Source organism: Danio rerio, chromosome 4 (assembly GCF_052040795.2).
Source record: "Danio rerio strain M-AB ecotype USA chromosome 4, GRCz13ab, whole genome shotgun sequence".
Lineage (NCBI taxonomy): Eukaryota > Metazoa > Chordata > Actinopteri > Cypriniformes > Danionidae > Danio > Danio rerio.
In genome coordinates, this window is record NC_141024.2 from 26594250 (window position 1) to 26618024 (window position 23775).

Here is a 23775-nt window from a genome sequence, read left to right on the forward strand (position 1 = left end):
TCAGTTTAACTCTTTCATGGCTGTGATCAAGGACATGTTGACTCGCATGGAGGCCGAACACAAGGTCAAACTGGAGCAGCTACACATCATGCAGGAGCAGCAGAGGTGATTTATTTACTTTATTGTAATTTTTTTATTCATTTCATTGTTTTAGTCTGATCAAAAGGTATCAGACTTGCATCGCAAAGCCTAGTTCAGGGGATATCAAACTAGAGTCCAACTAGGGGGTCTGAAATTTATGCTATGAGATCTGTGGAAAGTTTTGGGGGAAATGGTGTTGTAGAAAAGAAAAATAAGAACAAATATTCTATGGATAATAAAAAAAAAAAGATTTATTTTTTAAACAAGTAAATAAAACATGTTAGTTGTATTATTACTAATACAGTTTTTTCTTTACATATCTTAAAATATTTGTATAATTTTATAACTAGTAATATTTTGAGAAATTAATGAATCTTAATTGAAAAATATACTAGTCAATAAATAAATTTGAATTGGTGTGATGCTTTTTTTTAAATGAAATTTTATTAGTTTTTTCTTGATATACAGTACCATACAAATATATAAAATGTATACAAGTTCTTCACAATTTATAAATTTGTTCATCAATTTAATCATTTGACAACCAGTAACAAAAGTATAAAAATTCTAAAAATAATAGTACAGAGCATAGCAGGATAGATACATTCATGTTTTAAGTGTGAAAATGAAAATCTCCCAAATATCTCATTCTCAATCATGAATTTCATCCATAGTTTAAGTGTTGGGCAATGAATATCTTTTCCAGACCTCAGTATTATACGTCATCATTTGTAATATGTGGAACCTCAGTTTTGTCACCTAAAAGGCATATCCTGGGTGAGAGAGCGATATTAAATCCCAGACATTCAACAAAACAGAACTTTGTTTTTTTTCTCTCTTCACAAAAGTTAATAAGTTTAAGTTCAGTTTATTTATATAGCACATTTCCAGCTGCCACAAGGCCACATGAAAGGCTTTACAGAGAAAATACAAACAAGCAGTATGGGCATAATAACCAAAACAGCAATCAACATATAATGTAAAAGAGAGCATAAAAGATGTGAAGTAGATTATACAAAAACAGTTTGGTTCCAATGCCTTAAACAAGAAAATAATTGACCCTTTAAATAATTCCACCTAGTTTAAAGATGCTACCACAGTTGACCAAGTTATGCCTTGAGTTTGAAACATTTTTATGAAATGAAAATTTGATGAAATTGAGCCAAAACTAACATCATTGTGCCTAATATGTAAGTCAATTACTATTAGTTCACAATTGGCACATTCAGAGATGGAGTTCATTGATCTTGAACAACAAAATGTGCTAAGAAAGGGCGTGCTTTATTTTAAAAACGCAGCGTAAACAGATTTTTTTCAACAAGTCGCTTCCTTTGCAATTTGATGAGGAAATTAACCCATATGGTGCTTTTTCAAAGCTTACATCTGGTACATGTCAGAGATAACACATCTGAATACACTCACAAATAAAAGCTCAAATTCTGTACATGCACATTCTCTTTCAGCAATATATGCTTTCTTTTTTTACGCATGCACACTAATGTTATACATAATAAAAAATAAAAGTAAATAAATAATGTTAAATAAATAAAATACATTTTAATAAAAATAAATAAATAAACCAGTAGAATAAGATGTGAATACACCTCAGCAACAAAACTATGTACACGTAGGGAGTGATACTTCCGATTTTAGATTAACAGAAGTTCAGGTCCTATGGGATCTTGCATAGTTGGTCCATTTTTCCCATAATGAAATCAGTTGTTCTGTTTTCTGATTTACATTGCAGTAATTTGCTTCATTTTATAAACTTCCATTGTTATTTCCATCCATGTATTTAGGGTAGGATTTTCATGTGACGATCATATTTTGGTAATGCTCTTTTTGACAGCTATTAACAAAATGTTTATTAGATATTTATCCCTTTTAACGTTTCCTCAGGTATATGTCCAAAAAATTTAATTTTACAATCAAAGAATATCCCAGATTCAAGGATATTTTGTAAGGCATTGTGTATTTCCTTCTAATATTATTAATAACCGAGCAGTCCCTCGGTTATTGATCACTGATAGTGATTCGCTTTTTGATTTCCGCATTTTCTCCAGCATATAGACAAATTTCCAGCATGACTTCTGACTTCTGAGAGGGTGTGATAAAAAAAATCTTATTAAACTCTTCCAACCAAATTCTCTCTATTTGCTATATGGTGCTTTTAGGGTTTTGTCCATTTAACAAAAAATATTTCAAAGCAAGAACAGTGGGCCTTCTCAGACAAGTTAATGTATTTGAAATGTGAAAAAAAAAAAAATAGGTAGACTTAGTAAAAACTAAATATTTTCCAAATAATAATTTAGTCCTATGCATTTTTCACAGTATAAATTGGGTGTTAAGCAGTAACCTCTACAAATGCATTTTACATTTCCTTTTAGAAGCATGATCGTCTTAAAATATGAAAATATTGTTTCAATTATACAGATACAATTTTATTGAATATGATTGCTTTCATTTGTGCAGGAGTTTAAATATTACAAACCCCATAAACCAATCAGAGGACACAAAGAGCACACCAAGCCCAGCCACGCAAGTCAGAGATGTAAGTAAGCGCAAAAACTGAATCCACAGCCGTCTTGTAAAATGAACTTTGTTTAATCAATTCTCTTTGGCTTCTGATAGATCGATGACATCTTTGGTGGCAGTTCAGCAAATGCCGGCGTGAATGGTAAAGAAAACGGTTCATCCACTGTCTCGCAGCCTTCTCGGGTGAGTGCATCTTAGCCATTGAATACATTTTGGGATTGCTCGGTTTTGCTGATGGAGGTCAGAGGGTTGTTGACATCAGAGCTGTTGTTTGTGGTGTGTTTAGGTGTCTCTCACATTGGAAGAAAAGCAGCGATTGGCTAAAGAACAGGAACAGGCTGCTAAACTAAGAAATCAGCAGCCTTTAGCTCCACAGAGCGTCAAATCAGCCACGACAACACCTCAGGTAATAAACACTAACGAGAGAGTGGCCAGATTCATGGCTTAATCAGTATCTGAAATTTACACTAGCAGAGAACTTGAAAACTATCGTGAAAATGAGGTGGTAGAGTTTTATTACATTTAAGTTCAGAATAATTACATTTTAATTAGCAAAATAAGCAGTTTTGCGAATAATTAAATGGTTTAAGCATATTTAAATCAATTGAAACCGTCAAGATGTAGTTTGCTACCATCAATTTAAATGTAACTAATAATATACATTTTAATGTAAGCTTGTTTTCACTACAGAATCACAAATTGACATCCGTTTATCAATCTTTTTTTTTTTTTTTTGCTTTGCTATTGAAATTAAGTCTGAAATGCAAGATTTAAAAAATATGAGAAATAGTTAGAATTGTGAACTAGCAACTTGCATGGGGAGAGAGTTTTTTTTTGCAAGTTTAATCCTTACAGATCTGAACTTTTTTCTGAAGTGTGAGTCAAAATATTGTTAAACGGTACTAGTATATTTTGTTGGGGTTTTTATTAACCTCAACTAACCTTCCCTTTTAATGAATAGGGCAAAAATAACTCATTGTAACCTGATGCTATTCACTGAAAATTAGCTGTAAGCTTATGCTAAATAAGTATACATCAAAACTGCAAATATTCAGAGAAAATGTATGAGATCTGAATGTACTTTTCAGAACTTAAAAGTTCACAAGTGGCATATTATTAGTTATTTTTGTTTTAAATATGTTGTATTTGAAGTCCAAGCATAGTATATTTGAAGTCATAGCATAAATACTCTTCCATTATGCTATTTCAAAAATGGGTCTTGTGTACTTGTGATCTGAAAATGCCATTACGTGTATCACAAAGGGTGTGTGTGTGTGTGTGTGTGTGTGTGTGTGTGTGTGTGTGTGTGTGTGTGTGTGTGTGTGTGTGTGTGTGTGTGTGTGTGTGTGTGTGTGTGTGTTAGAGAATCCACTGATATTATCATCTCTGTGGGAAATGGCGAGTCATATTTTTCTGCTTCATTTATTATTATCACTCATGAGCTACTCTGCAGTAAATTTATTCAGGTGTATTGACTTAATCTTAAATCTGTTCATATAAATATGCTATTTTTCAAAACATCTGAGTACATATTTAATGTCTCTATTGCAAAAACAGTTAAAAAAATATTTTCATGTTTTTCTTTGAATCAAAGTTTAGGATAATGCATGGGGCTATTTGATTGGTTGCTTGCTTCATGGTTTTATGTATGGAATTGTTTGTTATGATAAAAATGAAGCAAGTCTTCTGAAAGTACAATCAGAAGAAAAAACGATTTCCTCATCAAACTTAAATTAATTTACTTGCATACATTAATTTATGTAGTGTAAAGCCAAAGCAATAAAACACAATCTATAACTGAATAATATGTCCATTGTTCAGGCAAAGGATCTAACCAGCAGTCTTCTGAACAACATGACGTCCCTCAACAACATGTCCTTAAACTCTGGCACCAGAACGATGCCCATGCAGGGCAACACCATCTCATCCACCTTCCCGGCAGCACCGACCATGGGTGGAATGAGTACCATGAGCGTCAGCAATGGCTTCAATTCCCCCATTGGTTTCCAGACGGGAGGAATGGGGATGGGAATGAGAGCTCCCACTCCTGCCCTCTACGGCGGCATGGCCACCACAACCAGTACTCCAAATTTCAGTGCCCTCACCCAAAATCATAACCAAAACCAGCCCGGCAAACCCCCAGACATGTCAGCACTAGACTCTCTTTTCGCTTCTAACAAACCCAAAGTCAGCCTGAACCAAATGGCCCCTAAACCGACCCCAGGAACCAATGCACCTTCTCCATGGATCAATCAGTTTGGATCAGGCCAACCTCCCCAATCTGCACCCATACAGTCAAATCCGATGGGGATGTCAGGAGTTCAGGGTGGTTTTGGCATGCAAGCAAATCCGTTCTTTAACCCTCAGAACTTCTCGCAACCTGCGGCCTCTTCCACAATGAACACTGGGATGATGAAGCAAAGCGCATCGGTCAACAATGACCTTAAAGACCTTTTCGGATAAAACGTATGCCTTTTGGTTAACATTTGTGTGCGATTTTAAAAAGGAAAGAAAATCATCAGCCAAGATAACAGTCGAAATGTTGGTGGTAAACTATGGGATCCTTGAAGAACAGTGTTTAAATAGGGTTTTCAGTCTTTTTTTTTTTGCTCATAACAATGGTTTGCCTTCTTCAAACAGTCGACTTATGTGTGAATCAAAATCAGCCGACACAAAACAAACACATTTCTATTGAAAGATTGGGCTCTTCTCCAGAAAGCAGCTTCTGTCGGTTGTTGTTGTTTATTTTCTGTATCATTTAATGCAAAAAGATTCACTCGGAAAAGGGGTGAAAAAGTTGAGGCATCTATTGAAGCTCAGTATCTGGCTTCACTTTCACCTCACATTTAAATCTTGCTGAATGAGCCACCTTTTTGTAACAGGACAAATGTCATTGATGGCTGGATTTGGCTATGGATTTGCTGATAGAGTCTCACAAAAGTGTTCACTTTTATATGTTAAAGAAAACACTTTACTCTTTAGTTTAACCATTATTTTGATGCATTTAGACAAACTCCAAGTCTGGCGGGAGCACTTTTAGCTTAGCTTAGCATAGACAATTAAATCAGATTAGACCATTAGCATCTCACTCAAAAACACCCATGTAGTTTGATAATTTTCTTATTTAAAAACTCTTCTGTAGCTATATTGTTTACTAAGAATGATGGAAAGTGGTTGAATGAGAGTATAGTTCATAGCCATATCAGCCTAGAAAATAGCAATTTCAAAAATAGCAACTTTTCATTTTCCATCAGTTTTAGTACATGAACAAGTACAAAAGAATTACTGAAACTCTTAGGACATTTTTGAGTGAGCTTTACAGTATAATCAGATTCCTATGCTAAGTTAAAAAGTGCTTCAGCCAGAGACTGATGGAATAGAATCAAAACTGGTAAAACTCAACTTCGAGTGGTAAAATAAGCCTATTTCCAAAAAAGTGGAATGTTCCTTTAAGTCATAGATATTAAACCTGATTTCTGGAGGGCTGCAGCTCTGCAGTTTTGCTCCAACCCTAATCAAACACAGCTGATGCACCTAATCAAGGTGTTCAAGGCAATTATTTGGATCAGCTGTGTTTGATTAGAGTTGGAGCAAAACTGTGCAGAGCTGCGGCCCTTCAGGAATCGAGTTTGAGACCTATAAGCGATAAGCAAATGAAGATGCGGTGCACATAGTCGGGCCTGAATGAGTCATTTTATAATGTGTTCTTTGTGTATATACTCTGTATATGGTGATTTGTTGCTTGAGTTTTATACTGATACATGATCCATTGAGGTGAAACTTCTTAAATAAGGACACTGGTATACTGTAGGTGCACTAAATGTTATAGAGCTAAAAAAACCTATTGGGTTTGAGATGTTTTGGGATATCGTCAGTACTTTAAAGTGAGTTTGTTTGTCTTTGTTATGGCTTCTGTAAGACAGAATTCGAGAGCCTCCTTTATGGAACACTTGCAAAATTAATGTCTGTTTGAAACTTCTTAGGCGAATCGCATGAAAATGGTCATGTTTCAATCCAAAATCAAAACACCATGTCAGGTTTGCTTATTTGTGAAAACTGCAAGTAAAATTTTCATTGCAGTTAAAAATAAAATTAAATCAGTACATTGGATACAACTCATGATAATATATTTTATGTGCATCAGGTTTCAGTGATATTTAATATCATATTTTTTCATGTTACAGTAGTAACTGTGGAATTAATAAGAATTGCGGTAATGAGAAATCTATTTTTTGATAATGCTAACTATTATATTTCTTTTTCACATTCCAGATATCCTTCTTTAGCATTTTTTGTAATGAGATAAATCGGGAGTTCTCAAATTTAGTCCTGGAGATCCAGTGTTCTGCAGATTTTAGCTCTAACTTGCCTCAACAAACCTGCAAGGATGTTTCTAGAAAGCCTAGTAAGAGCTTGATTAGCTAGCCCAGTGTCTGATTGGGATTGGAGCTAAATCATCAGGACACCTGACTTCCAGGACCGAGATTGAAAATAGGATAAATGATTAAATTTTTTTTTTGTCACATTGCTGGAATTTTTTATTGCATTTTAGTAATGATACAGCAATATTTATTTTCTTTTTGCTCCAAGGTAAATTGTTAAGATAATGATTAAGTTTGTTTTTTTCCATATTGGATGTTTCAGCAGTGAAATTTTCACATTACGGCATGTGTGTCAAATCTAGCTCCTGGAGAGCCACAGCTCTGCAGTTTAATTTCAACCCTTATTAAACACACCTCATCAAACTAATTGAGTCCTTCAGGCTTGTTTGAAACCTACAGCTAAGTGTGTTGAAGCAGGGTTGGAACTAAAGCAGAGCTGTGGCCCTCCAGGAACTGGATTTAAAAAAAAAAAAAGGTCACAAATAGGCATCTAATGCAAATTAAATGTTCTGCATATTTAGATTTTGGCTTGAAACATGATTTTTTTCCCCCTGCTGAATCGCTGGAAAATGGTAAACGGTTGCACAAATTGATTGCAGCAGCTTGTTTACCACCAAGATTTAAGAAAGAAGAGCGTGTATCTTCAATGAAGCTTGATGTGTTTGTTTCCCTTTCAGTTCTCTGCTGTTACTTCCTGCTCTGTCTTTGTTAAGAAATCTGTATTATTGTTGCGTTTCTTAAGAAAGTTAGTTACTGATCATATCATGTCGATACATTGTCCACTTTTTTTTTCGGGGAGTGGGGTGGGGCAGTTTCCAGTTGTGAATCGTGACCAGTTCAATTCCATATCATGTTGTTTTGTATCATGACCAAACAAAATGCTGCAACACAGCATATCACCAAAATGTGTATTATTTCTGGAAGAAAAAGATGAAGTGTACAGTATATAGAGAGGAACTGCCACTTTATTTTTTTCGTCATTTTGTTTTTATCAATACTTGCGAGTGAATCACTTTCCTGAGGAGAATTTTTAATATCCAGACAGGTTTTACTCAAAGGGAATGAGAGGCCTTATGTTGAGAGTTGTGCAATAACAGGTCTGTGTTGGAGATTGTATAAATCAATCACTTTTCTGTACGAGTGTTTCTGTACATGCAGTTTTCAGATTAATTATTGTAGATAAAACGTCTGGATTGTTTTAATTTAAAGAATGTGAACTGGATTGTTGGTAAAATGGTGATTTTTGGAATCAAATAAATTGATTATTAAAGGGTAATACCTTTTCACTTCCAACTTCTTTTTTATTTGTTTTTCATTATCCTGTTTGAGATTACAAATCAATAATGTTTTTTTTTTTTTTATAAAAGGAAAAAAAAAAAGTGTAAAGTGATTTTTTTTTTTTTTTAAACCATACATTTTTACAGCTATGGAATAAACAAAGACCTCTCGAAATTTTCTCAGATTGGGGCAGGGGTGGCCAACCCTGCTCCTGGAGAGACATCTTCCTGCAGATTTCAGGTGCTACCCATATCAAAAACACCTGAACCAATTAATTTGGACCTGAACACCACGTGATAATTACAGGCAGGTGTGTCCATCCCTGGATTTAGGTATATGCACGCAGACTTTTATTTCAGCCAGCCAGTCTTTCCATTATAAAATTGCTCCGTTTAAGGTCTGATTTCTTTAAAAATTAGTAATCTTCACTACATGACTGATATACCAGGGTTTCCAACGGGGCCTTAAAAAGTATCAAAAGTTGATAAATCAATTATGATAAAATTAAGGCCCTTAAAAGGTATTAAAAGTCCTAATCATGTTTTTTACGAGGTCTTAAATTTTGTTCAAGCGTTGTCCAAAGTGTTTGACTCCAAAAAAAAGCATAAATATATTTAAACATTACAACGGCGTGCTCCGAGTTCTATTGCATGCTTGTGCTCTATTTATTTAACGACAACTGTTTGTTAACAACTGTTAAGTTAAAGGTTTGATACTAATTAGAACTTGAAGTGGTGACGAGGTCTTAAAATATTTCGAGGTCTTTAAAAGGTATTGAAATTACCTTAGGATTCCTGCATATACGATACTAAGCAGGTCTCAGACCAGACAAGAAGCACTGTATTAAATTCCATTTTCTCCCCCAGCATGTCTTTAAAATATGATTGTTTATTTCACCCCAGTATTTTCAATGGACTTTCTGCGCTTGCCTGCTGATCCTGACGGCGCTAGCTGGATGGTACTGTCTTTCATCTTGTTTTATGCTTGAACAACTAAATTAATGCTTAAGTATTATTTAACTAAATGCTATTGATTACATTACAACATCTATCTGAATTGCATTACAACATCAATGCTATAAAAGGAACCTTATGAAATTGAAAATGGTCACATTAAGCGTTCACCGGAAGTTTATTATTGGCTGAAAAACACTAGCTCTTCATATACCCCATTTACTGGATTTATTAGCTTTGGCTAGGAATAAAATGTTAAATTTTTTATTTTGTATGTATTAATATTCATATTATAAAAATAAATATAAAAATGTTAAAATTTTAATATAAAAATTACCGTTTGGGATTTTAAAAATAAATGTTATAAAAATCTGCATTATTCTACCAAAGATTTTACCCAGTTGTAGTATGAAGAAAATGGTTTTAATACATTTTATTAAAAATTGTTACATATACAGAAACATAGAAACAAAGCTTACAATGTAATTACGACTGCAAAGACAAATGCGAATGTAAATTAGAAGAGTAATGTCAGTTTAATAGAGAAAGAAAATCAGTAATTCTAATCAGAATTGAAGTCATGGAAAAGTCGAGGGAAATTTATTGACCAACAACATGTCAGAACCCTTTGAACATTAAGGATTAGCATAAATAATGTAAACAGACTTCTCTAAATAAAATTTTAATAAAATTTTCCTCATAATTTTAATTGGCAGTTAACAAAGAAAAAAGAAAAACCACACATTATATCATTTTGTTTTCTAATCACAGTAAATGCACCGAAAAGAAAAGCTGAAAACTGAAAACAAATAGTACATTCAATGATCATGAATTTATGGCAGTTGATAAATCATGTGACACAAGTTAGCATTGAAAAACAACATAATTTCTATGAAAAAAAACATCATATCAACATATATTAGTCATGGCCAGCAAACATAGCATAAACCGGCATCCTGAGATTATTCATACACTGCTACAGTAAAAGTAAACAGTCCTATTGCTGAAGGCGTTGTACGGCTCTCCTCGTGTTAGTCCTCAGGTTGGTCTGAGTCATGGCTGCAAAAACAATTGATTTAAGCATCATTTATGCGAAAGAACTTGTATTTTCAGCCAGATTTTACAAGGAAACGTAGCTTCTTTTTTTTGTTACTTAAGTGGCTATTAATTTGTACAAACTCCAATCAGTCGTATGAAAAAGTATGATTTTAAAAAATGAAGGTGAGGCACCAAACTCCACTCCTAAACCCATTATTGGGGGATGATCAAATAATGCTAAAATGTACAAATGAGATCGAAAATTCATACAAATTAGCCACTAAATCAAAAAGTTACGAATTGGTATGAGATATATATGTATTTTTCATGTTTTTTTTTTTTTTTTCATGCACGCACCTGAGAAGTCAAGCTCATAGTTGAATCTGCCTGCACTGAAGCTCATGATGGCAGTGGGGTCTTGCTGATACTGAGCTTCAATATCTTGACTTGACACACTGCACTTTCCTCGAGATCCACCCTATATAATCATAAAGTACATGTTTATGGCACACAACCACGAAAGCACAAACTCTAAGCACTGTTGTGCATGATTAGAGAAAAGCAGACATGTTAAACGCTGTTTTTTCAACAGAATTAAAGGAATAGTTTACCCAATAATTAAATTAATTCATTTACTCTCTGTCAAGTGGTTTCTTTCTTCTGTTGAACACAAAATAAGTTATTTTGAAGAACGCTGGTTGCCCTTTGACTTCCATAGTAGGGAAAACAATTACGATGGAAGTCAATAAGTACTATCAGCCAGCAGTGTTTAACATAAAGAAACCCAAATAGGTTTTGAACAAGTGAAAGGTGAGTAAATGAACAGAATTTAAATTTTTTGGGTGAACTGTCTAATTTGACTAATATCATCATAATTCCTTAATAATCAGCAAACGTTTTTTATTTCTTTCGGAATTTTATAATTATTAAAACGAGACATTGTTTCAATAAACATGCTAATTTGCTAATTAATTGAAGTCAGGTTCAAAATATTTTTGTTTTTACTAGTTTTTTGTTTGTTTACAAAATATTTGTATTTTTTTGATATATTACAGTCAATGATTTTGGAAATCTCATTTTATCACTCCATGACCCAAAAAATACACAATTGTTGCATAAAGTAAAATGAAATGCTGTATATAATCAGCCAAATTATGTATGAATTAGTGCTGTCAACTGATCCATTAAAATGAATTGTGTCAAATCAAAATATATGTTCATATTTACAAAACATACGTGTACGTACTGTTTGTTTTTGTGTATATAAATATATTCATGATTATTGTATAACATATACAGAATATAACAAAAAATATATACAATATATACAAAATATTTACATATATATTTGTAAAATGTTTTTTTTTTTGGTATTTATTGTACAATATGTGTGTGTATTCATAGATACAGTGCTTAGCATATATAAGTACAGCCCTCACAAATCTCTTTAATTACAAGCTATAAAAAATTATATTTGTACATATACATTAGTCAGTACTGAAGCCAAATCTGGAGTTTATTTAACAAAATAACATACTATAACCACCCAAAGTTATATTTTATAGAAAAATATTAAATACAAATTTAGAAAAGAGGGAAAAATCAAGAGAAAATGGAACAATTTTGTTGAAATTGTGTAGGTTGTAATTTATTTATATATATATTTTTTGCAAATTTTAAATTTAAATTGTATTATCTTTCAATATTTAAATATGTTTGGTGACTAAAATATTATTTTAATAAATATATCTGTTTAATAAATCAGTTTTGTTTAAATGCACCAAAATACATTGTCTATATTCACTGATAAATGGAGAAAAATATTAATTTTCAAAATGGGGTGTACTCAGTTATGCTGAGTAATATATATACATAAATATACACAATAGACATACATTTTTATTAAAATAAATAAAACCCCAAAAACTCAAAACACTAAAACCTTAACCACCTAATCACCTTAACTATATGGATTAGCAAGTTACTGCTGAACAATACATGTTAGATTCAATTAAAGGGTCATAAAGAAACAATCTGAAGTCTGTGTTTATTTATTTATTTATGACCCTTTAATTGAATCTAATATGTACTTTGTTCGGCTGTAACTTACTAATTCATTCAAAGTAACAGCATCCTTTCATTTTAACTGCTGCCTTTTTGGCACTGTTTTTTTTTTTATCTACATCATGTTAGAGCATAACATGACTGTTACATTACACTGTTACATTACATGACTGTTTAACAATAATTTGGAGAAAGTTTAGTAAATGTTCATTTACTCTCACATAATCCTTCCATTTGCCATCCATGTCTTTAAACTGCCAGCGAGCTTGTGACAATGCACTGTAAAAAACACACACATATAAAACATACTCAGACATTTTTCCTAGACTGAATATATTTCCTAGACAGTATATATATATATATATATATATATATATATATATATATATATATATATATATATATATATATATATATATATTCTGAGGCATAATTAATTTGTATATCTTTCATTAATTCACACATACTTGTTTGTCTGCTGGCTTCCACTGGCGATCCTTCTGACTGTTCTTCTTGTACCAAGTCTATCGTTTACTTGATACATTCCTGTAGATATACATTTCAACAATACAGTTATGACATATGCAGTACCTGTGTGTTTGCATTCCTTTCCAAACACAGTCAAGGCCTTAAAGTTTCAACCTTTAACCCTCCTTTCTTCTTATCAGACGTTCTCTAGCCGACATTTCATAATTAAAACCCTGTTTATTAGTTAGGCTTGCAGAACACAACAGACTTCTACATATTATGTTTTTCCTCTTATTGAGCATGTTTACATTCACAACAATATGCTAATAATTCTCAAAGATTTTCCTGATTTACATGCAAACCAAATACCTGCCAATGCAAGTAACACATTTTATTGTTTAGTGAATTAACATTTGTAAACTGTAAAACCCAACAGTTAACTTTATTAAATGAAATGATTGTAGTTAACTCAGAACTGATTGAAAGTTAATTCTACTCATTTGAAGAGTTTTGAACTCAGTGTTGAAGGTAATGAGTTAATTAAATGCCTCATTACTGTAACTTAAATAGAGTAAGTTTACAGTACTCATATAGATTATTTTTTAACTTAAATAGTTTGTAGCAATCGGTTTCCTCAAATGCTTTGAGTTGCCTTAACTCGTTGGGTTTAACAGTACTCAGTTGGTTTGAGTTTTTTTTATTTATCAGGTTTTACTGTGCTCAAATTGCTTCATTTACTCAAATGGATTAAGTTCACAGCACTCATTAGGATTAGTTTTTGAACTTAAATGGTTTGTTGCAATCGGTTTCCTCAAATGGTTTGAGTTATCTTAATCACAAAATTGAAAAATCCAAAATTAAGCTGTGATGATTGATAAGCCATTTATTACTCTGATAAAGGAAAACGGGTTAATGTATTTACATGATCATTGTCAGATTAAGCATAATCATGCTAAGAACATGCATGTAAACACACTCAATGTACTTTAATGTATATTACCGCCAAAGTAAAGTGTGTAAGAGAATCTTCTGGCAGTGAAGGAAACTTGGCACTGAGGGTTGAGCTGATACAACCTCTCGATTTCTGCACTGTCCAGCGAACATGCCTGAGAACACAAAAACACACATGTAAAAACAATGAACTGATAGAATAAACATGTTCTTTTTACGTGAAACAGTCCCAACAGGATTTTGTGTTTCTGACAACACTTCTCGTATTTAAATAGTGATCAAACAACACAAAATCATGACATTTAGCTTTGTACTTTGCAAGTACCTGTCAACTTACACTAACCCTAACCAAACAGTCTACAATCTAAGCAGCTCAAACTAAAGTTTAAAAACTTTTGCTAATGTAAGAAATAGTTTATTTCGGATTTTCAAGTCCTTCATACATTTAATATGATACAGTAGTTTTTGATATAGGTTTTATATAGGCTCTAAGTGTTCCGTGTACCAGACGCTCACATCTCAGGTGAGTCCACCTTTTGGAGTTCTGGAGGTATTAATACCAAACCACATTAATGACAGACTTTGGTGAAGGCATTTTAGAATGACCAAAACAACATTTCAGATGTTTTACAATGTGGTTGGACCACTGGTTTGTGAAATTTTGTTTTTATCATCACATGTCTCAAATGAATGTCACAAATATTACAGCAAATTAAAACAAGCTGCTGCAAAATCAGTGGTTTTAGACACAAAGGGACTTATTGGCCATTTAAATTGATGTAATGAGTGGATTTGGTTGTGATTTAGTGAACTCACTGGTTTCTGGTACTCAGTCCAAATGCCCTCATCCCCCATAAACTCCCAGATGAAGTGAGAGGAGGAGTTTGATGGGTTTGTTGAAGGAGATGCCAGAGTTGGGGAACTGCATGTGATGGAAAAAAAAATCAAAACAGAATTGTAGACAGTTCTTTGTAATTGTTAAGATTTTTTAAATTCTTCATAAAAAAGTGAACAGGAATTTATAAATAACTAATCAAAACATTGTTTTGTAGAGGTTGTAAATAAATGCCAACTTTTTTACAGAAATCTGTTGACTGGATACGTGTAATATATTGTGATTCAAGAATGTAATAAATAGTAAAATCTATCTTAAATAAATTGTCGCATTAAATGTATGTAAGAATGGGTTTATGGATAATTCCTGAAATTTAATTGTTGGTGTTTCATTAAAAAAAAAAAAAAAATTGGGGTCATTTTCTTGGAATCATCTGATGTTCAGAATTTCTTTTTAAATCAAATCTTTCCCTTTTTTAACTTTTAAAAATGTCTATTTGAGGTGGATAATCATCTTAATAAACTTAAATAGGAACAATTAAACTTTTTAAAAAGTGTGATTTAAAATACATTCTTACATCATTTATTTTTACAAAATAAACATACATTAATTTAAATATTGTCTAGAATGCAAATACTGTGATTTAAACATTTTGCAGACCTATTTTTACATGAATTCCTAACTTTAATTGTAAGAATAATTTTATGAACCATTTCTACAACCACAAATCAGAAAACATTAACTAAATAAATAAAAAAGAACGTAGTGATTTCCAAGTTAACTTTGACGTATTTTATCGCAGAGAATATGAACACAAAATATTTCATGTTTTGTCTGGTCAACTTCATTTCATTTGTAAATATACATTCTTTCCTGTCGTTCAGACCAGCAACTTATTCTAAAAGAAGTTGGGACAAGAGCAATTTAGAGCTAGTAAGCAGGTAAATTGGTTAAGTAATCTGATTTGAAACATGGATGTCAACAGGTGATAGTAATTATGATTTGGTAGCATCCAAGAAAGGTCTAGTTGTTTAGGAGCAAAGATGGTCAGAGGATTGCCAGTTTGCCCACAAATACTTGAGAAAATTATTGAAATTTAAAAAAAAAGTTCTTAAGTGCATAACAATTAAAAGATTTAAAGAATCTGGATGAATTTCACTTTGTCAAGAACAAGGGTGCAATCTTAAGCTGAACAACCATGATCTCTGATCCCCCAGGCAGCATTTGCATCAAGAATCGCCATTCATCTATAAATGATATCACCACATGGGCTTAGGACTACTTTGGCAAATCTTTGTAAAGTACAGGAATATGTAGTTACATCCACACATGACAGTGAAAACTGTACTGTGCCATAAGGAAGCCCTATGTTAACAGTGTTCAGACGTGCTGTTGGCTTCTCTGGGCTTGGAGGCATCTGGGATGGACATCACACAGTGGAAATGTGTACTGTGGTCAGATAATTCAGTATTGCAGGTATTTTGGGAGAAATAGACGCTGTGTGCTCCAGATCAAAGAAAAAAATAGATTCATCCAGACTGTTACCAGAAACAAGTCCAAAAGCCAGGGTCTGTCATGGTATAGGGTTGTGTTAGTGCTCTTGCCAAAAGTAACTTGCACTTCTGTGATAACATTATCAATGCTGAAAAGTACATAGAGATTTTGGAGCACAATATACTGGCTTCTTTTCCAGGGAGGCCCATGCATATTACAACAAAACAATGCAAAACCACATTCTGTAGACATTGCAGTCCTGGCTGCAGAGGAAGAGGATACAGGTACTTGACTGGGCCGCCTGCAGTCCCGAACTCTCTTCAATAGACATTGCGTGGCGTATTAAGGAAGCGCAAAATGCAACAACAAAGACAACGTACTGTTGCCCACTTTTAGAATTGTTTGCAGGAAGAATGGGACAAAATTAGACATGATCCACTTCATCACTTGGTGTTTTCCGACCCTAAACATCTTTTAAGTGTTGTGTAAAGAAATAGCAACATTACAAAGTGGTAAATGCTTTACCATTCTAACTTTTTTTAAAATGTGTTGCAAGAACCAAAATTGGAATACGTGTTTAGATTAAAAATAAAAATAAAACAATAAAAATCATGAGGAACACATTAAATAATGTTTGTTGTATTGTCTGCAATTAAATTTAAGTCAAAGGAAATTTACAAAATAATTTTAATTTTTTTAAAATTTCCATACTGTCTCAACTTTATTTGATGTGGGATTGTAAATAAACGTATGGGCTGGGTTTAGAGAGAGAATTTAGACAAAGATCCTTAACACATAAAAACATTAATATAATATTTTGATAACATATCATAATGTTCAATTGGCATTAGGTTATGCATTACCTATCAACAACCAACAATAAACCAATTAGCTGTTACAGTATCAGATAATCTTTTTTAATGTTAGTTAATGCAAATATTTATACATAAAATCTGCTTTTACATCATTTAGCAATTTAGACATATTTGTAAAGTGACTTTCTTAATAATTTAGACACTATAACAATAAAGACTTCCCGACATAAATGTTGCTGTCAATTTAAGTACAAATAGTTTTACAAAATATTTTTTACAACAATATGTACATTGAGTTCTTAAAGACTGTAAGCCGGATATGATATAAAATCAGCCTACTATGAATTATTGCCCTTTAGGCGAAAATGTGATTGGATTAACAAACAGTGACTCATAAGGACCCATTCTGAACAAAACCAAACCGAAGACATTTAAATCACAGATAGAACTAATGAAATGATACCTGTTTTGAAAACTGTTGTTGATAGCTACGATCTTGTTGAATTTTGGCCGTCGTCTCACTTTCCTCGTCAAGTGTGTGGACAGATTGGTTTGAGTCATGGCTAAAACATGCAACAAAAATGTTTTTATTAAATCAATGCAATCTCATGGCAAAAGCTTTTTGATTTAGAAGCTAATTAGTATTAATATTTACAATCTCATTCATACAATTTTAGTATAATTCGCTCATCCCCTCAATGAGTGTAGGTTTAGAGGAATTTGTATTTATATCAATGAAATTGTATGAATTTGTACAAATTAGCCTCTTATATATATATATTTTTTTATTTTTTTATTTTATTTTTATTTTTATTTTTAATTTTTATTTTGTCCAATTACCATTAAAGTCCACACTGTAAGTCATGTTTCCTGCAGTAAACTGAACTGAGCCGCTTGGGTTGCTGTTAAAGTGCTGCTCTATAAAATCACTGCCAATCGAAGATGTTCTTCCACCCCATCCCTGCAGAAATGACAGATATTCAAAAAATAAAGTAATTAGAGAGATTTTACATTATTTATGTGTGCTGGTTTAGTTGACAACTGCATAGTTTCAAATGTATACACTACTGGTCAAATGTCTGGGGTCAGTACAATTTTTAAATGTCTTTAAAAGAAACATTCTACTCAGCAAAAATGTTTAAAACAAATAGTTTTTTTTTAATACAGTAAAAACTGTAAAATTGTGAATGTAAAGACATTTGTAATGTAAAATTGTAGATTTTATTAAAATAAATACTGTTATTTTTAACTTTCTTTTCATCAAAGAATCCTACAAATAAAATATAATAGCTCCACAAAAAATCTACTAGAGGCCACTATGTACATTTTTGACAATCTCTAAAATGTTACTGAGGTACATTTTCTCATAAGTGCCATTTCTCGTAAATCCACCAGATCTACAAGCACATATTTCGCTGTTCTCAAAAATGTATCCCTGAGCACATTTTCCCAATGAGCTTGTGCTAGGAATTAATGTTTTCGACATCGATAAATGTAAGAATTATCATCAATTCTTGAAGACCAATATTTTACGATCATAACAGAATGCAGATCAGCAAATTATAATGATTTCCGAAGAATCGTGTGACACTTAAACAATGTGAAAAATTCAGCCTTAAATCACAGAAAATACGACCAACATTTGATGACTGTTAAGCCATCTGGTAAATATAATATAATTTACCAAGAGCTGTTAAGTATAATACCAATACATAAATTGTGATTTATAATAAATAAGTTGAACCTGTTCAAGAAAACTACACTAGATCAATTGGGAATATGATTATGCATACTAACTCTGTGTATTATTATATTAAATTATATTTTTATATACAGTTGAATTCAGAATTATTAGCCGCCCTTTGAATTTTGTTTTCTTTTTTAAATATTTCCCAAATGATGCTTAACAGAGCAAGGAAATTTTCACAGTATGTCTGATAATATTTTTTCTTCCAGGGAAAGTCTTATTTGTTTTATTTCAGCTAGAATAAAAGCAGTTATTAATAAATAAAAAAATAGCAAAATGATTAGCCCCATTAAGCTGTTTCTTTCGATAGTCTACAGAACAAATGATCATAATACAATAACTAGCCTAATTACCCTAACCTGCCTCGTTAACCTAATTAACCTAGTTAAGCGTTTACATCTCACATTAAGCTGTTTAGAATATCTAGTAAAATATTAAATATAAAAAAATATTAAATATAAATCAGTTATTAGAAATTAGTTATTAAAACTATTATGTTTAGAAATCTTCTCTCCGTTAGACAGAAATTGGGGAAAAAATAAACAAGGGGGCTAATAATTCCAATAACTCTGGGGGGCTACTAATTCTGACTTCAATTGTATTTTCAAAAGTTACTGTATTGCTTAATTTAAACTATTTTTCAGTTTGTCTTTTTGTATAATTCTCTATGATTGGTATTTTACTGGTATTTTAATATTCTTTTAAAATTCTACAGTTTATACTGTATTTTGATCAAATTAATGTGGCCCTGATGAGCAGAATAGGTTTCTTTTGATGCCAGTCTTTTGACCGGCAGTGTAAGCACTCACCTGAGATCCATACTCACACCAGCGATGGTTATCTTTGTAGTACCAGCCGACCTCTTGCTTCTGGTTTTGGGACAGGAGTGTGTTACGCCGTATAGCAAGATTATCATCAGGTCCGTCGGCTGTCATCTCGTCAAAGTCAATGTAAACAGCCCTGTGTAGTCAATAAAATAGTATAAAGGGGTAGGTTATTTATTTTTATATCCCTTTAATTTAGTTTTTAATCATTTATTAGGTATGTGCGGTCATGATGCCTCAACCTGTCATCATGAGATGTAACCTTATAATAAAATAAATAAATGTCGACTAATCTCTGCTATAAATGTGCCATGATGTTTGTTGCTTGTTGTAGGCTGTCTGTAACATCCAGCTGGGTGTTTTTTGGGAGGCATATTTAATTGCTATACATTTTACATTTGTTTTTAGCCCAATATGTACCTGCCATATGTATAGAAATAAAGCTGATATGATATATAAAACACAATCGGTAGTTGGCAAATATACTGGGTGGATATGTTTGTAAATCTGACTTTTGACTTTGAAAGGGTCAGTGCCTCACCAGTCACAAACCTTACTGAATATTATATATTTAAATTAATATGATTGTGATACATTTATGCATAAAACACTTTAAAAATGGGTCAAAGACAAGACATCTCATTTTGCTGTTGGCATCAAAATAAATGAATAGAAGTGATTTTACATGCAAAGAAAACATGTGCGAGTAAAACATTGACTTTGATGTTTAAATTAGCTTGTTTCAATAATAATAATAATCTTAATTAAAAAAATTCATATATAAAATATTCTCATACTACTAATGCTTATTTTTTAAGTATTATCGTATTAGCTGCTAGTGCGTATTCATTAGGTTCTTGTCTTTTAAAAGGCTCTTTGCACAAATATGTTTATTAGAAGTAATTCAATGTAACAGGATCAACAAGTTATTTTAAAATCATATAAAATCTGATAGTAATTTGACAGTCTGTGGTATTTAAAAATACATTTTGGAGACCATGTGATGGTGTCTTCAGTTTATAGGTGAGTTTAGAGCTCTTAAATATAGACCATTTACATTTTTCATTTCTATAGCTTCCGAGAATACAAAAAGAGCTACATGTTATTAAATAATAATATGATAGCTGTTTTAACATTAGGTTATGAATGAATTGCCTCTTGTTACAGTTATGAAATAGTTTGATAACAAGCAGGAAGCGTTGTCAATAAAGTGGCCAATGACATGGCCACTTTAAAATAGTCTTCTTTGACTATTCTATTCTTCTAATGATATTCTGTGAAATAGCATGCATAAACAAATAAATAAATAAGTAAATAAGCAAACAAATAAATAAAAATGCAGTGGATTTTAGTGATTAAAATTCACTTGTGATTAAAATGACTTGTCAAGCTGTTTGATATTGGTGGTTGATAATCTGCAATAACTAATGTAAAAATGTTGTTTTTCCAGGGTTAATGTTTCTTTACCTTTGTTACGGGGAATACTTAGCATTGACAAATGTTTGTTAAATGTAAAAATTATTTTTAAATTATTTTTTTTTTACATTTAAGCTTATTTAATTGGGTTTTAATTGTAATTATAGTTCAAGTGAATTCAATTAACATATTTTCATCATTGACCCACATGCAATAAATATAATATTCAACTAAAATGTTACAAGTAAAATGATCTGTAATCTTGATGAAGACCAACGTACCCCGTATTGAGGTTGATCCTGATGCCACTGGCTCCTGGCTGACAGTAATGGGTCTCAATGATAAAATCATTATTGATATAAACCCACTGATTTCCATTAAACAGCTGCCACTCATAGTAATTACCTGATGATTAAAATGAAGGGATGAATGACTGAATGAAAGAATGAATTAATGAAATAAAAGACAACAAATAGTTATTCAATTACTATGGAAATAATCTGGGATTGGTTTTGTTTAAAACGAACAAAACAAAAAAATTCAAAAATTGTACATCCATAGTATGTCAACAAACTTACTTGTAGCCATGTTCTTAGATAACAATGTTGTCTATTAAAGCGTACCTTGAATAAACAATTGGATTGTAAGTAAAGGAAAGATGAGATAGACAAAAACACAGCACACTCTTGAGATTGAAATAAAATTGTAAAAATTTTAATTAAAAAAATTCTATTGAGATTGAGATACAAAAAAAAACTATGGAGTTTGAACTATGAACTAAGGATCTAAAAGCATCATTCTGTAAAGAAATGTAATTCGTAATAATAATAAAACTTGTCAATAAAAAACTAAATTTGACTTTGGTTACATACAATGTCTAGGTTTTGGTTACATTGCAAAAATACAGGATTAGTTACTTAAAAATGCTAGTTTTTTAAGTTGACGCCTTAAAAGTTGACAAATGTTTACTTTGTTGTACAAATGTTTATTTTAAAAATGAAATAAAAAAATGTATTGAGCACATAATTAACAAAATAATGCCCCATTTGCTGCATACTGGAAAAGAACATTTAAAAAAATTGTTATACAATAAAAAAAAAGTTTGCAATTGTTAATACAAGCAACCAGCAGGCAGTGTGGTGATAATTGTTAATTATCTCAACATGCCATCTATTTACAATGCTTCAAAAATAAAAATTAAAATAACTTACCTAAAGCATAGCGCGGATCATTTGGTGATTCAGAGATCTTTAAGGTCATAGAGATTTCAGAACTTCTCTAAATACACCTTCATAATAGAGATTGAAAAAACAAATAGACACAAGTGGACTGTTCATTATGAAACTCAGATCCAGTAGATTTTTGTACAATGTTAAACTTCGTATCTGATCATAAAATTAAGTAACAGTGAAAAGCATGATTTCATTTCATGCTAAATGGAAAATATTCCATTCAGCGAATATTTATAAATGGAATATTATAAATGGAAAATCCCTTCAGCGCCAAAAACAAAAATCAGCCATGGTTTTATTATAGTAAACATATATAACCACTTTTTTTTCCTGGAAGACCATTTGACCACCATTTAACAACAAACACTATGGCTAAACTAAAGCTAAAAACCATGGTAATTAGTGGTTTACACAACTACAAAATGTGTTTATTTTGTAGTGAAATCATGTTTTTTTAAGGTTGACAAAGCTTACATGCTTTGGCTTTAGTGAAACCATTTAGGTGCTTTTGAGAAATATTATGCTTTTGATGAGTAGGTTATCTAATATGTGGGAGGTTTAAAATCACAGTGAGTGTGTCACCTTCACTTATAGTCATTATTTACGATACATATTTATTTAAAATAAAAGTAATGTATTATGGAAACATGACTTTACTTTTAATAAATGTACGACATGATGAATGCGACATAAACTAATTATTTCTGCCATGCAGGTATTCTCGATTAGAGAGGTCATGTCATAAAAATTGTAATGTATAATGAAAGATTGGTATACTCACCAAACATAGTTCCTAGAATACGTCGATACCAGATTAAAAACGCTTGTCAAATAAACATATTTTCATGTTCTGTAGGCTAGCGCTGTTTAGCTGAATCAGTTTCGCTTTCTTTTCTGGCTCATGAAGGCAGGGCTGTGGTGGTATTTAAACATCTGTTGTTGACAATGATACGTGTTTAGTTTTCCCCCATTTTACTGTTGCGTGACGTAGGCCCCTTTTAGGCACACATGTCAGGGGAAAAATGTTCGTGTCAAAAAACAAAACAACAGAAAAGTATAACATCAAAGAAATGTTTGGATTTCTTTACAAGCGATTCTCATGACTACCAAAAAAAAAAACTTTATTTTAAGTGATTTAGCTTAGAACAGAACAGTTTGTTCTACGTGCAATTGTTTGTTGTTTTTATTACTGCCTTTGATTAGTCAATGATAAAAAAGAACGTTAATGTTGACGCATAACTAATTTCGGTGAAGTGGCAAATACATTTTTAGCATATTGATAGGCTACATAAACTTTTATCCATAACAACTCACCAACATAATTATATGTACATAATTTTAATTATTATAGTACTGCAGCACTATAGTACATATATATAGTTAATATAGTAAGCAGACAACAGGAAAGTCTTTGCTATATAATCCTATATAAACTCACAAAAATTACTTAAAAAAGCAACTGAAGCCTTGCTAACAAAATAGATAACCTGTTGTTCACAATGATTAAATATTGCAGTTTTTATAGCTTACCCACTGTCAAAACGTATTAATGAAAAAAATAAGGGTTAAAAATCAAGGTTGATATTAAATGAATGCGTGAAACTTCTAATCAAGCAGGACTTTTGTGTGGATATTGTTTAATTGTGTGTAAGGTCTGTAAAC

At 31.9% G+C, this 23775-nt stretch overlaps 2 protein-coding genes across 11 annotated transcripts in view; one reads left to right on the top strand and one right to left on the bottom strand.

Moving 5' to 3' along the window:
* Positions 1–23775, top strand: part of scyl2 (SCY1 like pseudokinase 2) — a 46080-nt gene that overhangs the window by 20766 nt on the left and 1539 nt on the right. The window contains exons 14-20 of one of the 9 annotated variants that reach the window (XM_088649814.1): positions 5–105; positions 2554–2632; positions 2713–2799; positions 2903–3022; positions 4438–6200; positions 6251–6808; positions 7433–8274. In XM_088649814.1, coding sequence (XP_088505940.1) covers positions 5–105; positions 2554–2632; positions 2713–2799; positions 2903–3022; positions 4438–5079 — 1029 coding nt within the window. In that variant the 3' untranslated portion in view covers positions 5080–6200; positions 6251–6808; positions 7433–8274. 9 annotated transcript variants of the gene reach the window in all.
* si:ch211-244b2.3 lies at positions 9631–23087 on the bottom strand. Of its 2 annotated transcripts, none has more exons than XM_087246902.2 (13): positions 22895–23087; positions 22093–22169; positions 21460–21504; positions 21163–21286; positions 19451–19601; positions 17735–17855; positions 17358–17457; positions 14567–14672; positions 13800–13905; positions 12799–12877; positions 12553–12610; positions 10625–10745; positions 9631–10288 (listed from the first exon to the last, which is right to left on the bottom strand). In XM_087246902.2, the coding sequence occupies exons 3-13, from the start codon at positions 21467–21469 to the stop codon at positions 10227–10229; spliced, it is 1038 nt and encodes a 345-aa protein (XP_087103028.2). In that variant the 5' UTR covers positions 21470–21504; positions 22093–22169; positions 22895–23087; the 3' UTR covers positions 9631–10226.